This window comes from Phanerochaete carnosa (genome assembly GCF_000300595.1).
Source record: "Phanerochaete carnosa HHB-10118-sp unplaced genomic scaffold PHACAscaffold_2, whole genome shotgun sequence".
Taxonomy (NCBI): Eukaryota; Fungi; Basidiomycota; class Agaricomycetes; order Polyporales; family Phanerochaetaceae; genus Phanerochaete; species Phanerochaete carnosa.
Genome location: NW_006767629.1, coordinates 2513185 through 2526099, shown reverse-complemented (window position 1 = coordinate 2526099; position 12915 = coordinate 2513185). Strand labels below are relative to the sequence as shown.

At 54.3% G+C, this 12915-nt stretch overlaps 5 protein-coding genes across 5 annotated transcripts; 3 read left to right on the top strand and 2 right to left on the bottom strand.

Moving 5' to 3' along the window:
* Window positions 1–84: 84 nt before the first annotated feature.
* Window positions 85–2218, top strand: PHACADRAFT_250081 (uncharacterized protein). The gene is made up of 12 exons (XM_007392017.1): window positions 85–286; window positions 339–380; window positions 437–550; window positions 605–627; window positions 682–762; window positions 812–1189; window positions 1241–1268; window positions 1318–1426; window positions 1481–1727; window positions 1785–1828; window positions 1884–1915; window positions 1973–2218. The coding sequence occupies exons 1-12, from the start codon at window positions 95–97 to the stop codon at window positions 2000–2002; spliced, it is 1320 nt and encodes a 439-aa protein (XP_007392079.1). The 5' UTR covers window positions 85–94; the 3' UTR covers window positions 2003–2218.
* A 47-nt stretch (window positions 2219–2265) lies between these two features.
* On the top strand, window positions 2266–4287 carry PHACADRAFT_205736 (uncharacterized protein). The gene has a single exon (XM_007392016.1). The coding sequence runs from the start codon at window positions 2391–2393 to the stop codon at window positions 4083–4085; it is 1695 nt and encodes a 564-aa protein (XP_007392078.1). The 5' UTR covers window positions 2266–2390; the 3' UTR covers window positions 4086–4287.
* A 220-nt stretch (window positions 4288–4507) lies between these two features.
* On the top strand, window positions 4508–6600 carry PHACADRAFT_250080 (uncharacterized protein; the record flags this gene model as incomplete). The annotated part of the gene is made up of 8 exons (XM_007392015.1): window positions 4508–4702; window positions 4759–4936; window positions 4991–5074; window positions 5125–5366; window positions 5426–5669; window positions 5727–5972; window positions 6030–6253; window positions 6338–6600. Coding segments are annotated over 8 exons (1456 nt in total), but the record flags the coding sequence as incomplete, so codon positions are not given.
* Window positions 6601–7353: 753 nt separating this feature from the next.
* PHACADRAFT_250078 (uncharacterized protein) lies at window positions 7354–8237 on the bottom strand. Its single transcript, XM_007392014.1, has 2 exons — window positions 8051–8237; window positions 7354–7982 (listed from the first exon to the last, which is right to left on the bottom strand). Exons 1-2 carry the CDS (start codon window positions 8175–8177, stop codon window positions 7918–7920), a joined length of 192 nt encoding a protein of 63 aa, XP_007392076.1. The 5' UTR covers window positions 8178–8237; the 3' UTR covers window positions 7354–7917.
* Window positions 8238–8858: 621 nt separating this feature from the next.
* On the bottom strand, window positions 8859–12840 carry PHACADRAFT_250075 (uncharacterized protein). The gene is made up of 12 exons (XM_007392013.1): window positions 12159–12840; window positions 12008–12094; window positions 11519–11958; window positions 11314–11462; window positions 11170–11266; window positions 10971–11116; window positions 10862–10916; window positions 10649–10803; window positions 10333–10583; window positions 10116–10266; window positions 9119–10047; window positions 8859–9048 (listed from the first exon to the last, which is right to left on the bottom strand). Exons 1-12 carry the CDS (start codon window positions 12804–12806, stop codon window positions 9019–9021), a joined length of 3138 nt encoding a protein of 1045 aa, XP_007392075.1. The 5' UTR covers window positions 12807–12840; the 3' UTR covers window positions 8859–9018.
* Window positions 12841–12915: the final 75 nt, after the last annotated feature.

The following is a 12915-nucleotide window of genomic DNA, read 5'->3' as shown; positions in this document are numbered from 1 at the left end:
GCCTTCGACTCACTGCGTTCGACGATTACATGGCATCTCCGCTCATGACTCGGTAGCCACTCTTCTCCTACACCGAGCGACTACTGCTCGTAGCATGACATGGTCCACGTTCACGCCAGCACTACGCATGCTTTCCAGGTGTGCCCTACCCTCGACAGCCCGTGCGATATGCAGGCGACTAGGGCCGACCCGCCGCGGTGTGTCCAATGCCCTCCATTTTTACTCGAACAAACAACTCGAGCTATATGCTTCCAAGGAGGCAAAGCGGCTCACTCTTAGGCAACTTGTGCGTGTTCGATCAAAAGCTCTTTTACTTATCCTAAAACTAGACTCCGTAGGTTTTCTTTGGCCGGTCAATGAACGAGGAGCGTCTCATAACCGTATGTCAGCATGTCAATCCTCGATGATAGCCTTTATGTACAGCCATATCCCATAGAGTGCAAACTATGTGAGGACAGAACTTCCAGTACGGATAGCGCACCGGTTGCGGGATATGCAGGCATTGCCATATGTCGTGGTGACACAAGAGGGACTTGCTAAGGTGTATGAGGTATGTTTCGGCCGATACATTTTGTGTCTATGCCAATAGCTTCTCCTCCTACAGTTATACTGGTCCGCTTTCGACAAGTAAGCAGGCTGGTTACCTTGCCTTCCTCTCTGTGGTTACGCTCAAGCATTCAGATTCCGCCGGTATCCTCAGGTTGCTACTCGCACCGAGAACGAAGCATTCTGCAAATTCCTCCGCAGCCTCCTAGACGAACAGTAAGCTTTGCAAACTCGACTGCATCGTTCACAACTCAATCTCTTGAAGCTCTACGGTCATACCCAACCTTTCCCTCGGCCTTTCCCTTTCGTCACCCTACCTCGCACCTGACCGGCTCGATTCCTTTATGCGCCGAATGCTCGTTTCACGAATATCGCGGCGCGTGCTTGCCGAGCACCACATAGCACTTTCTAAAGACTACGAGTCTCGGCGTGATGGCAACCCGCATTCGGACCATGTAGGTGTGATTTACACGGGGCTGAACGTACGCGAAAGTATCGAGCGGTGCACAAACTACCTTCGGGATCGCGCATTCGATGTCGACCATGATATGCCCGAACATAGTAACATACGTGCAGACTGGTCAGAAGTTGTCGTGGATGGACATACGGATACACAGTTCCCTTATATCAAGGAACATCTAGAGTAAGTGGGTTCCGTCTGACCGTATGGCTAGCGTTGACGTTGAGTGTGCAGCTATATCATTTTTGAGCTGTTGAAGAACGTAAGCGTCTCGACTTCGAGAATGAGATACACGACTGAGATTTAGTTAGTCTTTCCGAGCGACACGCATAAAACACCCGCATGCGGAGACGCTGCCGCCGATACGGGCGACTATCGTCTCTGGAGAAAACTTTGTCACTATAAGGATATCTGACCAAGGCATGTTGCACGCCAATCTCGTCTACTTCACACCCCATGCTTACACACCTACAGGTGGTGGTCTGCTGACACCGCAGATCAAGTCACCGTCCGACCTTTTCTCCTTTTCTCATGTACGGAATGCAACACGTATGGAACACTCCAGGCTGGGCGCACTGCGCACTGTCAGCTCTAGTACCAAAGGGATGACGGCGACTGTACATGAACAGCTATATGCTGTCAATCGTGTAGACGCTCCCGACCGGAGCACACCGCATCCGCGCATTGGGATCGGACTACCAATGAGTAATATCTATGCGACGTACGTCTCGATTGTACTTATTGATGGGTTCCTGACATCGACCTTCCGGACATGCAGATATTTTGGAGGCTCGCTGGAGCTAGTCAGTATGGATGGCTTCGGTAGGTGCCTGGTCCTTACACGTGTTTCCCTGACGTAAATTAATGTCCTCTCCAGGCACCGACGTTTACTTGCGTCTACCGAGATTGGTGAGCAGCACAGTCTATCGCGTAACTGGGACGAAATGCTTACTGGTTGCGGTCCAGGGGACGAACCTGGAAGGTATCGAGTTGTAGACTGCCCTTTTGTGCGCACTCGCAGAGCTGCTCGCAGTGGGGCCGTCGTGATGCATTGCATGGTTATCTCCGCAGACTACGGACACGCCCGCAATATGGTTCCCCTTGGCGGCAGCGCCTACGGCCCGTGCCTTCGCTAGAGCCTCTGCTGAAGCTGTATGCTCCTCAGGCTGGCGTTGTATATCTTGTATGTAGTCTGGATATCCTTGCAATTCCAGATAGCTACTATAGACCACATCTGGATGCGGTTCGGATTGAAGAACGCATTACGGCCCTGCGGGGTGATATCAAAAGAGGATAAGTCGGTCCTGGCAAAGTTGGGCTGGCAGGCGATCAACCTCAAGCGCCTGCTTGGTTGGCTGTGCGCTGGTTTGCGTAAAATCAAAGGATGGTCGCCGTGCCTGGGGGTGACACCCTCCTTCCGTCCAACCCCCCGCAGCGAACACAAGTTGCGATCTGCATGGCTGACCACGAAGAACTCGATACTCCAGCCTCGCCACCGCCACCCGCATACGAATTCTGCCAGCAAGAGTTCGATCAGAAGGTCTCCCACGCGCTTGAAGCTAGTGAGGCTGAGCTGCGCCGTGAGAGCACAGAGGAAGAAAGTGACTGGGAGGTCTGGGATGAGGCTGCTTTTGCGGCGGCAGTCGCGCGACTCGCGCTTTCGGACTCGTCTCCTGGGGCGGGCAGCAGCTCTTCCCATCCGCGATCGCCCCCGGCCGATGCTTCCGTGTCCTCTTCGAACACGGCACTAAGACAGGGGCAGACACAGATCCCGAGCCCGGGGAACGGGAAGGCCAAGTCGGATGGGCGAGAGGATGATGTGGGGGCCTGCGCGGAGGATGCTTTCGGTCCCGCGAGGGGGAGCGTGCAGCCGCTTCGAATTGTGAAAAAGGCCGCCTCGACTACGCAATCCGGATCGACCAAGGAGAAGGAACGGCCGAGCTGGTTCGAAGAGGCACAGCTCGACCCGGGCCCGCCTCAGAATGCGCCGGCGCCTCAGCCTACCGCGAGCTTTCGAGCTGAGGTGCACAGGAGCGACAGCATCATCAGTCGCTCCGATACGCCACCACCGGTCTTCACAGCAATAGGTCCGTCACTCGATGGGCCACCCTATGAGGGCCCTAGCGTGATTTTGACATACGTCCCCGGGGATTCGAGACCCGCCTCGCCGCTGCACTCACCACTGCCGACGCAGGCGTCCTTTACGGGGATGCCTTTTGCGCATCCGCAATCTGGTAGTGCTGGCCGCAGGACATTGCCGCAGCCGCCGCGGTCTTTCTCGCCGCAAGCGATTCAACCGCGAACTACTCATGAATCTCTTCCTCCACCTCGAAGGCCTATGCTTTCTTCAGGCAGTCCTCGACCGAACTCTTCCTATCACTCACAGTCACCACATTCTGGCCCTCGTGTAGCCTTTGACCCGAGGATGGCATATGCGAGTGCGAAGTCGTCGCCTTTTCATATCCAGCATGACCCGTTACCAGCAAAGGTTGATGCAGCCGCTCTCTATAGGCAAGTTTCTAGCTTTATTATGTTATGCATGAAAATCAATTGTCTGTGTGCAGCTCTGCTGTTTCCTCTCTTTACGCCCCGACTCCGGTGGCTCGAACGGCGCCAAGTGCCAATTCGTATGTCTCTTCTTGACGTTTATGCTGTAAACTCCCGTTCACGAATATGCTCTAGTTTACCTCTCGGTTCTAACATCTCCGGCAGCATATACTCCAACAACTTGGCGTCTCATCCGCAGTCATCGTACCACCTGCCACAGACCCAACCAGCACCGTCGCGTAGCCTCGGCAACTTCTATGCCCCCAGCAGGGAGAATATGAGCTCACCTGCACCTTCCATAGCATCCCATCACTCCTCTTCCTCACATTATTCTCCGCACCAAACCATGGGACGCCACGAGTACCAGCGAGTATACCAGCCAGCGCTAACTGCCCACAGGCCCGGTGCAGCATATCCACCTACGTCGTACCAGGCCGCACCATCACATCAACGTCCTACTACCCACCCAGTTACTGCGTCGGCGTATCGATCAACAACATATCAAGACACATATCAACCAACATCGTACTGAGGGATCGTGAGAAAGTGATGTGGGCTGCGGATGTTGTGCTCTACAACGAACTTCGAAGTTGTTAAATTATGTCTCAGGAACTACTTCTCTTGCTTAGTTACCGTCAGTATGGTTTTATCGAGTCCATCGTTTGTAGGTCCTTTTTGTGTTAGCCTTTTCTCGCACTTCTTGTTTGCGCTGTTCAATGACAAGAAGAATCCCTTAGTGAAATCACCGACGGATTCGACGGAAGCATTCTCGAGCATATCTAGTCGTGGGCGTCTGATTTCTAAGGGCGCATCAGATGCGCTGATGGGCTGAGGATCGCGTAAGCAAAGTAGGAAATGATCGGCTTCTGTAAAACAAGCGTTTCTATGCAGCATCAAATACTCGGTTGCAGGCCAACAATATCAACTCATCTTTTACTCCCACTTCCACCTCACCATGGAGCCCTCTCAGTCCTCGTCGACCGTAAACGGCGGCCAGTCCTCGTCTCCTAAGTCCGCAGACTATGTCTACTTCGACCGCACGACGGCTGGCTTTTCAGATGACGCCGTGCCGCGTGCCAAGGCGGCCCAGCTCAGGCTCGAGCACTACTACGGGGTTGCAGTGGAATCTGCGATCGAACGCAACACCCGGTGCGTGCCGATCTGTCAACACGGACGAAGGGGACTGCTGACCGTCCCGATGTCAGGCGTGTCGAGCTGGAGAGGAAGCTGGCTGCCGATCCGACCATGTCAGATGAGCGCAAGCAGCGCCAGCTGCAGCAGCTTGGCAAGCGCGAATCCGCTTTTCTGCGACTCAGAAGGACGAAGCTCGGACTAGATGACTTCCGCACAGTCAAGGTTATTGGAAAGGGTGCGTTCGGTGAGGTGCGTCGTCCCGTGTGTGCTTTGGTGGCATCTGATTTTACACGTTTCTTCCAGGTTCGAGTAGTACAAAAGACAGACACTGCCAAGATTTACGCTATGAAAACGCTGAAGAAGGAAGAGATGCTGAAGAAGGACCAGGTGCGTTTCCTCTACGTCTCAGTGCCTGGGAAAGTCTAATTTTTGGCTAGCTGGCACACGTCCGCGCGGAGCGGGACGTCCTTGCAGAGTCAAATTCACCATGGGTGGTGCAACTTTATTACTCCTTCCAGGATCCCACGTATCTTTACCTTGTCATGGAGTTTCTACCCGGAGGCGATTTGATGACGATGCTTATCAAGTACGACACGTTCTCCGAGGATGTTACACGATTCTATATCGCGGAGTGTGTACTGGCAATAGAGGCCGTTCACAAACTCGGATTCATCCATCGGTATGTATGCTGTTCCACCGACGATTTCAGGTGTTCTAAATTTGTTTCGTGGATTGCAGTGACATTAAGCCGGACAACATCCTCATTGACAAAGAAGGCCATATCAAGCTGTCAGACTTCGGACTTTCGACTGGATTCCACAAGCAGCACGATTCTACATACTACCAACGTCTGCTGGACTCTGCCAATGGTGTCACCTCGCCAACCTCGGCCGCGCGGAATAGTGTCATGGTCAACGCTATTCATCTCACGATGTCAAACAAAGACCAGATCGCGACATGGAAGGCGAACCGTCGAAAACTGGTATGTCTGTCATTCTCATCCCTCCGACCTAAGTAACCTGACTGTTTCCTTTCTCAGGCTTACTCCACCGTCGGTACACCGGATTACATTGCTCCCGAAATCTTCCTGCAAAAGGGCTATGGTAACGAATGTGACTGGTGGTCGTTGGGTGCAATCATGTTTGAGTGTCTTGTCGGCTACCCGCCGTTCTGCTCTGAATCGACGCACGACACGTACCAGAAGATCATCCGATGGCCTGATTACCTGATGTTCCCCGACGACGTGCATCTCAGCAGGGAGGCTGAGGATCTCATCCGACGGTCAGTCACATGCGCCTTCGGCCATGGTGCTCGTACTGAATGACTTTACAACCGCAGATTAATCACATCACAAGACCGCCGAATGAATGTGGAGCAGATGAAGCACCACCCGTTCTTCTATGGTGTTAACTGGACCTCGATCCGCCAGATTGAAGCTCCGTTCGTGCCACGACTCCGTTCAATGACAGACACGTCGTACTTCCCGACTGACGAGCTCGAGCATGTGCCCGAGGAACCTGTCGGCGGCGATGCGTCTGGTGCAAACAAGGATCTGGCATTCCTCGGGTGTGTATCCCTCTTTCTGCTTCTCTCTGCTCGACGATCATCTGGGCGTATGAACGGTGCTAACGGGGATTGTCGTCTTCACAGGTACACATTCAAGCGATTCACAATCTCATCTCAAGCGTTCTGATCGAGATCTGGACCTACGAGCGTCGACATACAAGCGGCTTCAATCTCTTTACACACAACATCCTTCGGGTTTTCCACTTGACACTGGCATCGTACACTCCAAGCTCCTGCATCACGTTTCTCTTCCTTTTCGCTCGCTCACTCCACTGCTTGTAGCGTCCTAACCTTAGTTTTGTATGTTCAGCGGGCCTGCATCACGTCATACTCCTGGAATACACTCGGTCTAATACACCTTGTTCACTTTGCATCGTGCCACAGAAGGCCGATTATCCCCCTGCTCCATCGCCGGCCACCTGGCTGTAAGCCACGTTGCGCGCGATTTCTCGACGCCGAACCGCTTGGCATCGCGTCCCATGGTCCCGCGAAAGTGGGGACGCGGGGATGGGCCATCAGCCCAATGCGGCGAATCATGCCTGGAAACTGAGGGGCCCTCCCACATATGCGTTAATTGGACAGACGAGGGTGGGGACTGCTGAGGGGGTCGCGAGACTGAACTGTTCCCGCCATATGTCGGCGCCATGCAACATGTCAGTCAGGCGTTCCCCGATCCAAGTCATTCATCCTCTCTTGTGATGTACGGCATGAGAGTCTGTGTGAGCGATGGCCGGTCGTCCGAGGGGACCATCCTCGCTGGGCTGGAAGTGGCCCCACCATCTGTTGTCTCCTGGACCTGACGGGAAGGTCTGATGTCATGCCTTCCAGGCTGCGTTTCCGTGCGAGCGAGAAGAGCGAGGGCTGATTCAATGTCCCCGGGTGCCGCGCGTGAGATGCGCAGCGTTACGAGAGGGCCCAGAGCGTGGCACGCGCCTTCGCGGTGTGGGACAGCCAAGGGTCCTTACGGGCGCAGATGCGTTGCATTCCCCACCGACCCCGTTCGTGGAGATCACCCTGCAAACCCTCATGACCCGAGGAAAACACTAGAAGCTGTCCGCCGCTGGAGAAATTCCGGCAGATGACAAAGTGCGGTGAGGATGGGACAAGATAACTTATTGCAGGAGAAACGGTACTCTAGCACAGCAAATGCAGGGTATCGAAGGGCGAGAGCGAGTACGAAGGCTACATGGAACAGAGCATAATCCATACAACATATTAAATGTGTAAGCGATAGGCGTAAAGCGTCGGGAGAAGAGATGAGAAGAGATGAGAAGAGTGTTACTGACAGCTGCGCGCGCGACTGACCCCAGCCCCCCCGCATGGCATCACTCCGATCCAGAGTCCTGTGAAGCAAGAGCAGTAACCCCGCCAATTCACCGAATTATCCCAAACTACTATTCCTAATTCCTCCCCTCACCGTTCTGCGGGCGTGTTCTCAAACGGTACGGGCTTGGGGGCTGATGCGAAGAGCAGAGGAGAGCGAGCGAGCGGGCCTGGCACGGCGAACGAGCGCGTATCGACGGCGATGTGAGCGCGTTTGGTGGTGATGAGAGACGAATGAGTGTGTATCGCCTTCAGGGTCATGCATCATGATTATAGTCGAGAGCGTCTGAGGCGAGCAACGGCCATTCGGGCCTTGCGACTCAGCCTCGGCACGCGGGTGGTCATCGACGGGTCACGTAACGCCAGTAGCGCGGGTTCGGCGGTCCCGAGCCCTGGTAGGCGGTGTCTGCGAAGGAGTACAGTCAGCAACATGGGTGACGACGAGGAGGGGCAGTATATTGACTGGCGACTTACGAGCTCTGAGGCATTCCCAGACGTCGACGCCTTTACTCTTTGGGTCCCAGACCGCACATTGCGAGCCGACTGGCCAGTATATGTTGAGCTCCCATATGCGGGTAGCGTCGCTGACGAGGCCTGGCATAGTTCACTGGGCGCGACGTAGTGGTCGCGGCTGGAGAGAGTGAGAGGGAGATGGCAGTGCAGACAGGCAAATGGTGGCACACGGTAGGAGGAGCGTTGGGGATATATACCGGGCACCAATTTTTCGAGACGCGCTTGACGATATAATCCTGGAAAAGGAAATACTGTCCTGAAACTAGCACAGAAACACGTGAAGCCCAATTGTGCCCCGTGGTGACGTGATTCGCCCAATGCTCCGAGACCACGGAGAGGCCGGGTTGGGTTCGCCGACGGCCATTGGTTAGCGGACCGAGCGCCCCGACGCCGACGACAACTGGCGCCCGCGGCTCGCCGTGGTGACCATCGATAAGGCGGCGCAGTCGCGGCGCTCGCCGGATGTGATGTCAACGGTCGCCGAGCTGGCACTGGGCCTGATCGCGGAAGTGACGGCCTGCGAGGGCGGCAGTCGCATTCATAGGCCTCGACAGATCGAGGAGAAACCGTCGCTTCTCATGAGGAGCGGAGATATGCCAGAGGACGTAACAAACATCGCTAGCCGTCGAGTCTCGACCTGCCCCATCCCAGTCACAAAATCCAATTTATGATCAACCATGACCCACTCCCAGATGCAAATCTCATAGACCATGTCCAGCCCACGCACGGCTGAACCCGCAGGGCTCAACCTACTCCATGTTACAAGACGATATTTCTCCACATTACACAAGTTCATCAACTTACACTAGACAGCCAGCGATAGAGATACAGCGTTCAGATAACGGAAACGTAGACCATCTAATATTGTCGTCATTTATTAGACTCGCCTCGTGTGTGTTCTCGTCCCACATCCCAACCCCACTGGGAGCTTATCTCTGTGTCTGCAGAAGCGGCCGCATCTGTCGTAAGCGCAAGGGTTCGCGTCAACAATCTAGTCGCCGACGCAATACAAACGGGTTGTGCACGCACCATCTCCACGAAGAGCGGAAGTAGCTTCGGAATGTGATGAAGTTCTGGAGGCCTGGGGCCATCAGCCTTCTTCTTCTTCGCACCGACTGGGGACGATCTCTGCGCGGGTTGCTCGCGGCCTTCATCGGTGCGGCGCGCGCCCGGCAACGCGGAAAGGGTCTTGTCCTTCGCTGTTCGAGCCCACGACATCGATCGCGAGTTGCGCAGCGGCCGCCCTGAGGGCCTCGAACGTGATGGAGACGCCACGTCAAGTGAACGTTTAGGAGTATGTTGATGCTGAGAGCGAGCAGAGGCCGGTGAGTGGCCGATCGTGTGGGACCGCGACACGGTACGGGTGGGAGTCGGGGTGCCCTCGCGCTTGCCTCCCTCGGTCGAGCTGCCCTCTTCGCTCTCTTCAGTATCGCTAGAGCTATTATCACCTGAGCCACTATCGTCGCTGCTGCTTGAATCGTCCTCTTCACTCGAGTCCTCATCATCTTCGGATGACGAAACTTCCGCAGCGAGTTCATCCGCGTCGCCTGCCACGAGGTCTCCAAAGCTAAGGTCCCGCACAACGCCGTTAACAAGCTCTGCGGCAGCTTCGTCCTCTGCGTCTGCCTCGCTCTGGCCCTGCGTCCGTCCAAATCGGCGCCTAACTTTGGCTTCATGTGCCACCTTCAGGAGATAGTGATATCTCGCTATCGCGTCAATTTCCTTCATGATATCCGAGCGTTCTTGACCCGTGTGTGGGAGTAGGAACTCGAGGCTGATGGGCTCCCCAATTCCTTCCCGCATCAGGGCGAGGAACCGCTCTATCCAGCGCATCAAGCTGTCGAAAAGCCCCTCTCCTTTGGAGTGGACCTTATGGACGAACGTGTAGAACGCTTGTTCGTGTCGCTGGATGAGGTCAATAAACACCTGCACCGTCTTTGCCGGATCCTGCTGGCTAACTGAGGAAGCGACCCATGGAAGCGTGTCAGCTTGTCCGCCAAAAGGTTCTGGGGGGCAAGGTACATACGCTCTTCCGTTTGTTCGACAGTTCGAATGAGGTCATTGATAAAGTTCTGGAGGTCCCCCAACGAGTCCGCGATACTCGCGGCACGGTAAACCTGTGCGAGCGGCGAGTAGAAGATCGTGATAATGTCCTTGAGGAGGTCAGCGGTGGTGCCCTGTACAACGAGGCATGGTCAGGCGTCCATGTCATTCCACGCCAGAGTTAAACTTGTCCAGCCCACCTCGAAGATCAGTGCCATCAGCTGTTCTCGATCTCTCAGCCGGGCGTATAGCTTCGCGAGAAGCATGAGGTCTTCGTATAGCCAGGCGTCTTCATCCTCTGGACCATCATCGTCTTCCGAGTCGGGGTGGGCGTCCTTGTAAACCTTGTGCGCGATGCTGGCTCGGTGTACGCGCTGCATCTGAACCCGAGACAAACGTGGCTGCTCCCCGGAACGCAAGACTGCGGTCAAGATGTTCATGCCTTCCCCAGCTAGTTGCATGGAGGTCAGCGCATGAGCGTGTGACTGAATCGCGACCTTTCAGAACACAACATACCTGCATCGGCCTTGTAGATCGCCTGTATTTCGGGAGGTGCGTAGACGAAAAGTTTAACTTTCTCGCAAATTTGGGGATCTTCGACCTTGCTACGGACAGAATCGATGTCTTCTTCCAGGGCTTTCACCTCTTCCATCAGAGAACCAGTGAACATCCTGGGCGTTCAAAAGATCAAGCAAACAGCTGAGTGGCACGGAATAACTCGCCACATACCTTTGCAGTAAGCTGCGTCCACCGAAAGGTTGGGCCAGGAACAGGTCCAGGACACCTTGGTTGATAGATTAGAGGATCGTCACTAAACACAAGACACGGAGCTTCTTGCCTCTGATCATTGCCATGGGATTACTGATCTTCAAGGCAGCTTTGAGCATGAAGTAAGGCATCATACCATGAATGCGCTTTAGGCCGGCGAAAGCTTCGGAAGCATTGTCCGCTGCGACGAATTTCTGAAAGACTGTTGAGGCCATTCTGTGGCAACCAAGTCAAGGAGTCAATAAACCCAAGTGAGTACATATACTCACGAGATACGAGCCCACTCGATGACGGCCTTATAGTTGGGAGGAAGGTCGCGAATGTCGGGCGTATGTTTGATGGTAGCGAACACACGAGTGAGACCATCTGGGCAGAGCTTTAACGCGTGATTAATCAAGAGATAGGGAGAATACCTTTTCCTAGCAGCTCGCCCTTGACGCTACGGACAGCGTCGCGAAGACCATCCACTCTTTGCGTAATTTCTTTAGCGAATCTAATCCTTCCGTCCTCGCGCATATGATCCGCTTCTTCACGCCGGCGGGCGTCTTCTAGTTCCTCTTCGCTACAATGCAAATGTGAAACCGATGTTTCATTGTTGATGCTTTATCTCGAACGCACCTGAGATGAGTTGGACCGGAAAGAAGGAATGATTTTAAGACCGGAGAAGAAACAAAGGCCGAAGAAGACAGGAGGATGTGCAGATATGATCTTAGCGTCAACCTGTTCTTCTCTCTGGCTAACCGCGACGGATGCGCAATGGTACCACCAAAGTTTGGTCCTGGTGAGCCTGGGCTTCCGGAGGACTGGCTTTGGAGCGAGTCGGCGCTAGAATTGCGCTCGCTGCTATACATGCCAGGCATTGCTCTCGACTGCCGGGGTATGTATGTCGGACTAGTCGGAGCAGAGCTCATGGCGCGATTAACCTGGCTGCCAAAGCCTTGATGATTTGGTAGTGGCGATGCCGCATGGGACGGGGGATTTGAGAGTGTCACATTGACGTAGGTGCGGTCTTTCGCGGGTGGGGGCGGTACTAACTCCGTCGGATGGGCTTTACGGAGCTGCAGAATGAATCAGGAGTGAGATAAACTATTCCACCTTTAGACTCACTTCATCACAAAGGGTCCTGAAATCACCATACCGCCTGGAGACGAAGACATCCGGCTGATTGTGTCGACGTGTTCGGATGATAAATTCCTACGAACAGGAAATGTTAATACTCTAGACAAAGTAGCTATAACATACAGTGCCGGCTTCATACCTCGTGTGCCTTACTCCTAACACGCTTCTTCTCGACTACGGTCCGTACGCAGACGACGTTGATCTCAAACTTGTCTTTGAGTTTCCTCTCCCTGGCCGCGCGTTTCTTGGCCAGCATCTCGAGTCTATCAAGGTCCTTCTGAGTCAAGCGCACCACGTCCTCTTTCTCCACAAGCTTTGTTCCGCTGGTGATAAGCACGGAAAAGTTCTTCTCGAGCTTGATTAACAGTTTGGCCCTCGTAGCCTCTTCCGACTGCTCCGGATCGTTATCAAGGGGCGATGCGGATGAGAGATTGCGCGACAGCAGGTTGGCCATGAATGGCTGAAGCTTGTCGGGAAAGAAATCTTTTGGAGCAGCAGCAAGGAAGGGAAAGGAGAGCACGAAGTTGCGGAACATGTACCGTAAGAGCGGAAGGTCAAGTCGAGGCCCATCCTTGGGTGGCGGAGTGAAAGGGGGTCCCAAGTAAGAAAATGTGGATATATTATTCCTTGGGACGGTGGTAAGACCCTTCAGCTCGCGGCGGAACTGCAAGGTGATTAGTTCCTTCTTCAGATAATGAGCTCGCAAGGGTGTGAGCTCCGCGGACTCGGAGCTGTCGGAAGATGCAGAGACATCGTCCTTGACATTATTTCCATGTTCTGATAGCATAGTTGGAGAGTCAGAAATTGGGGATTCGACTAGAGGGGTACGAGGGGGAATAGTGGGGGATGTCTGCGGTGTGGCGAAGACCTGGACTGACGGTGAGGAGGGAGCACTG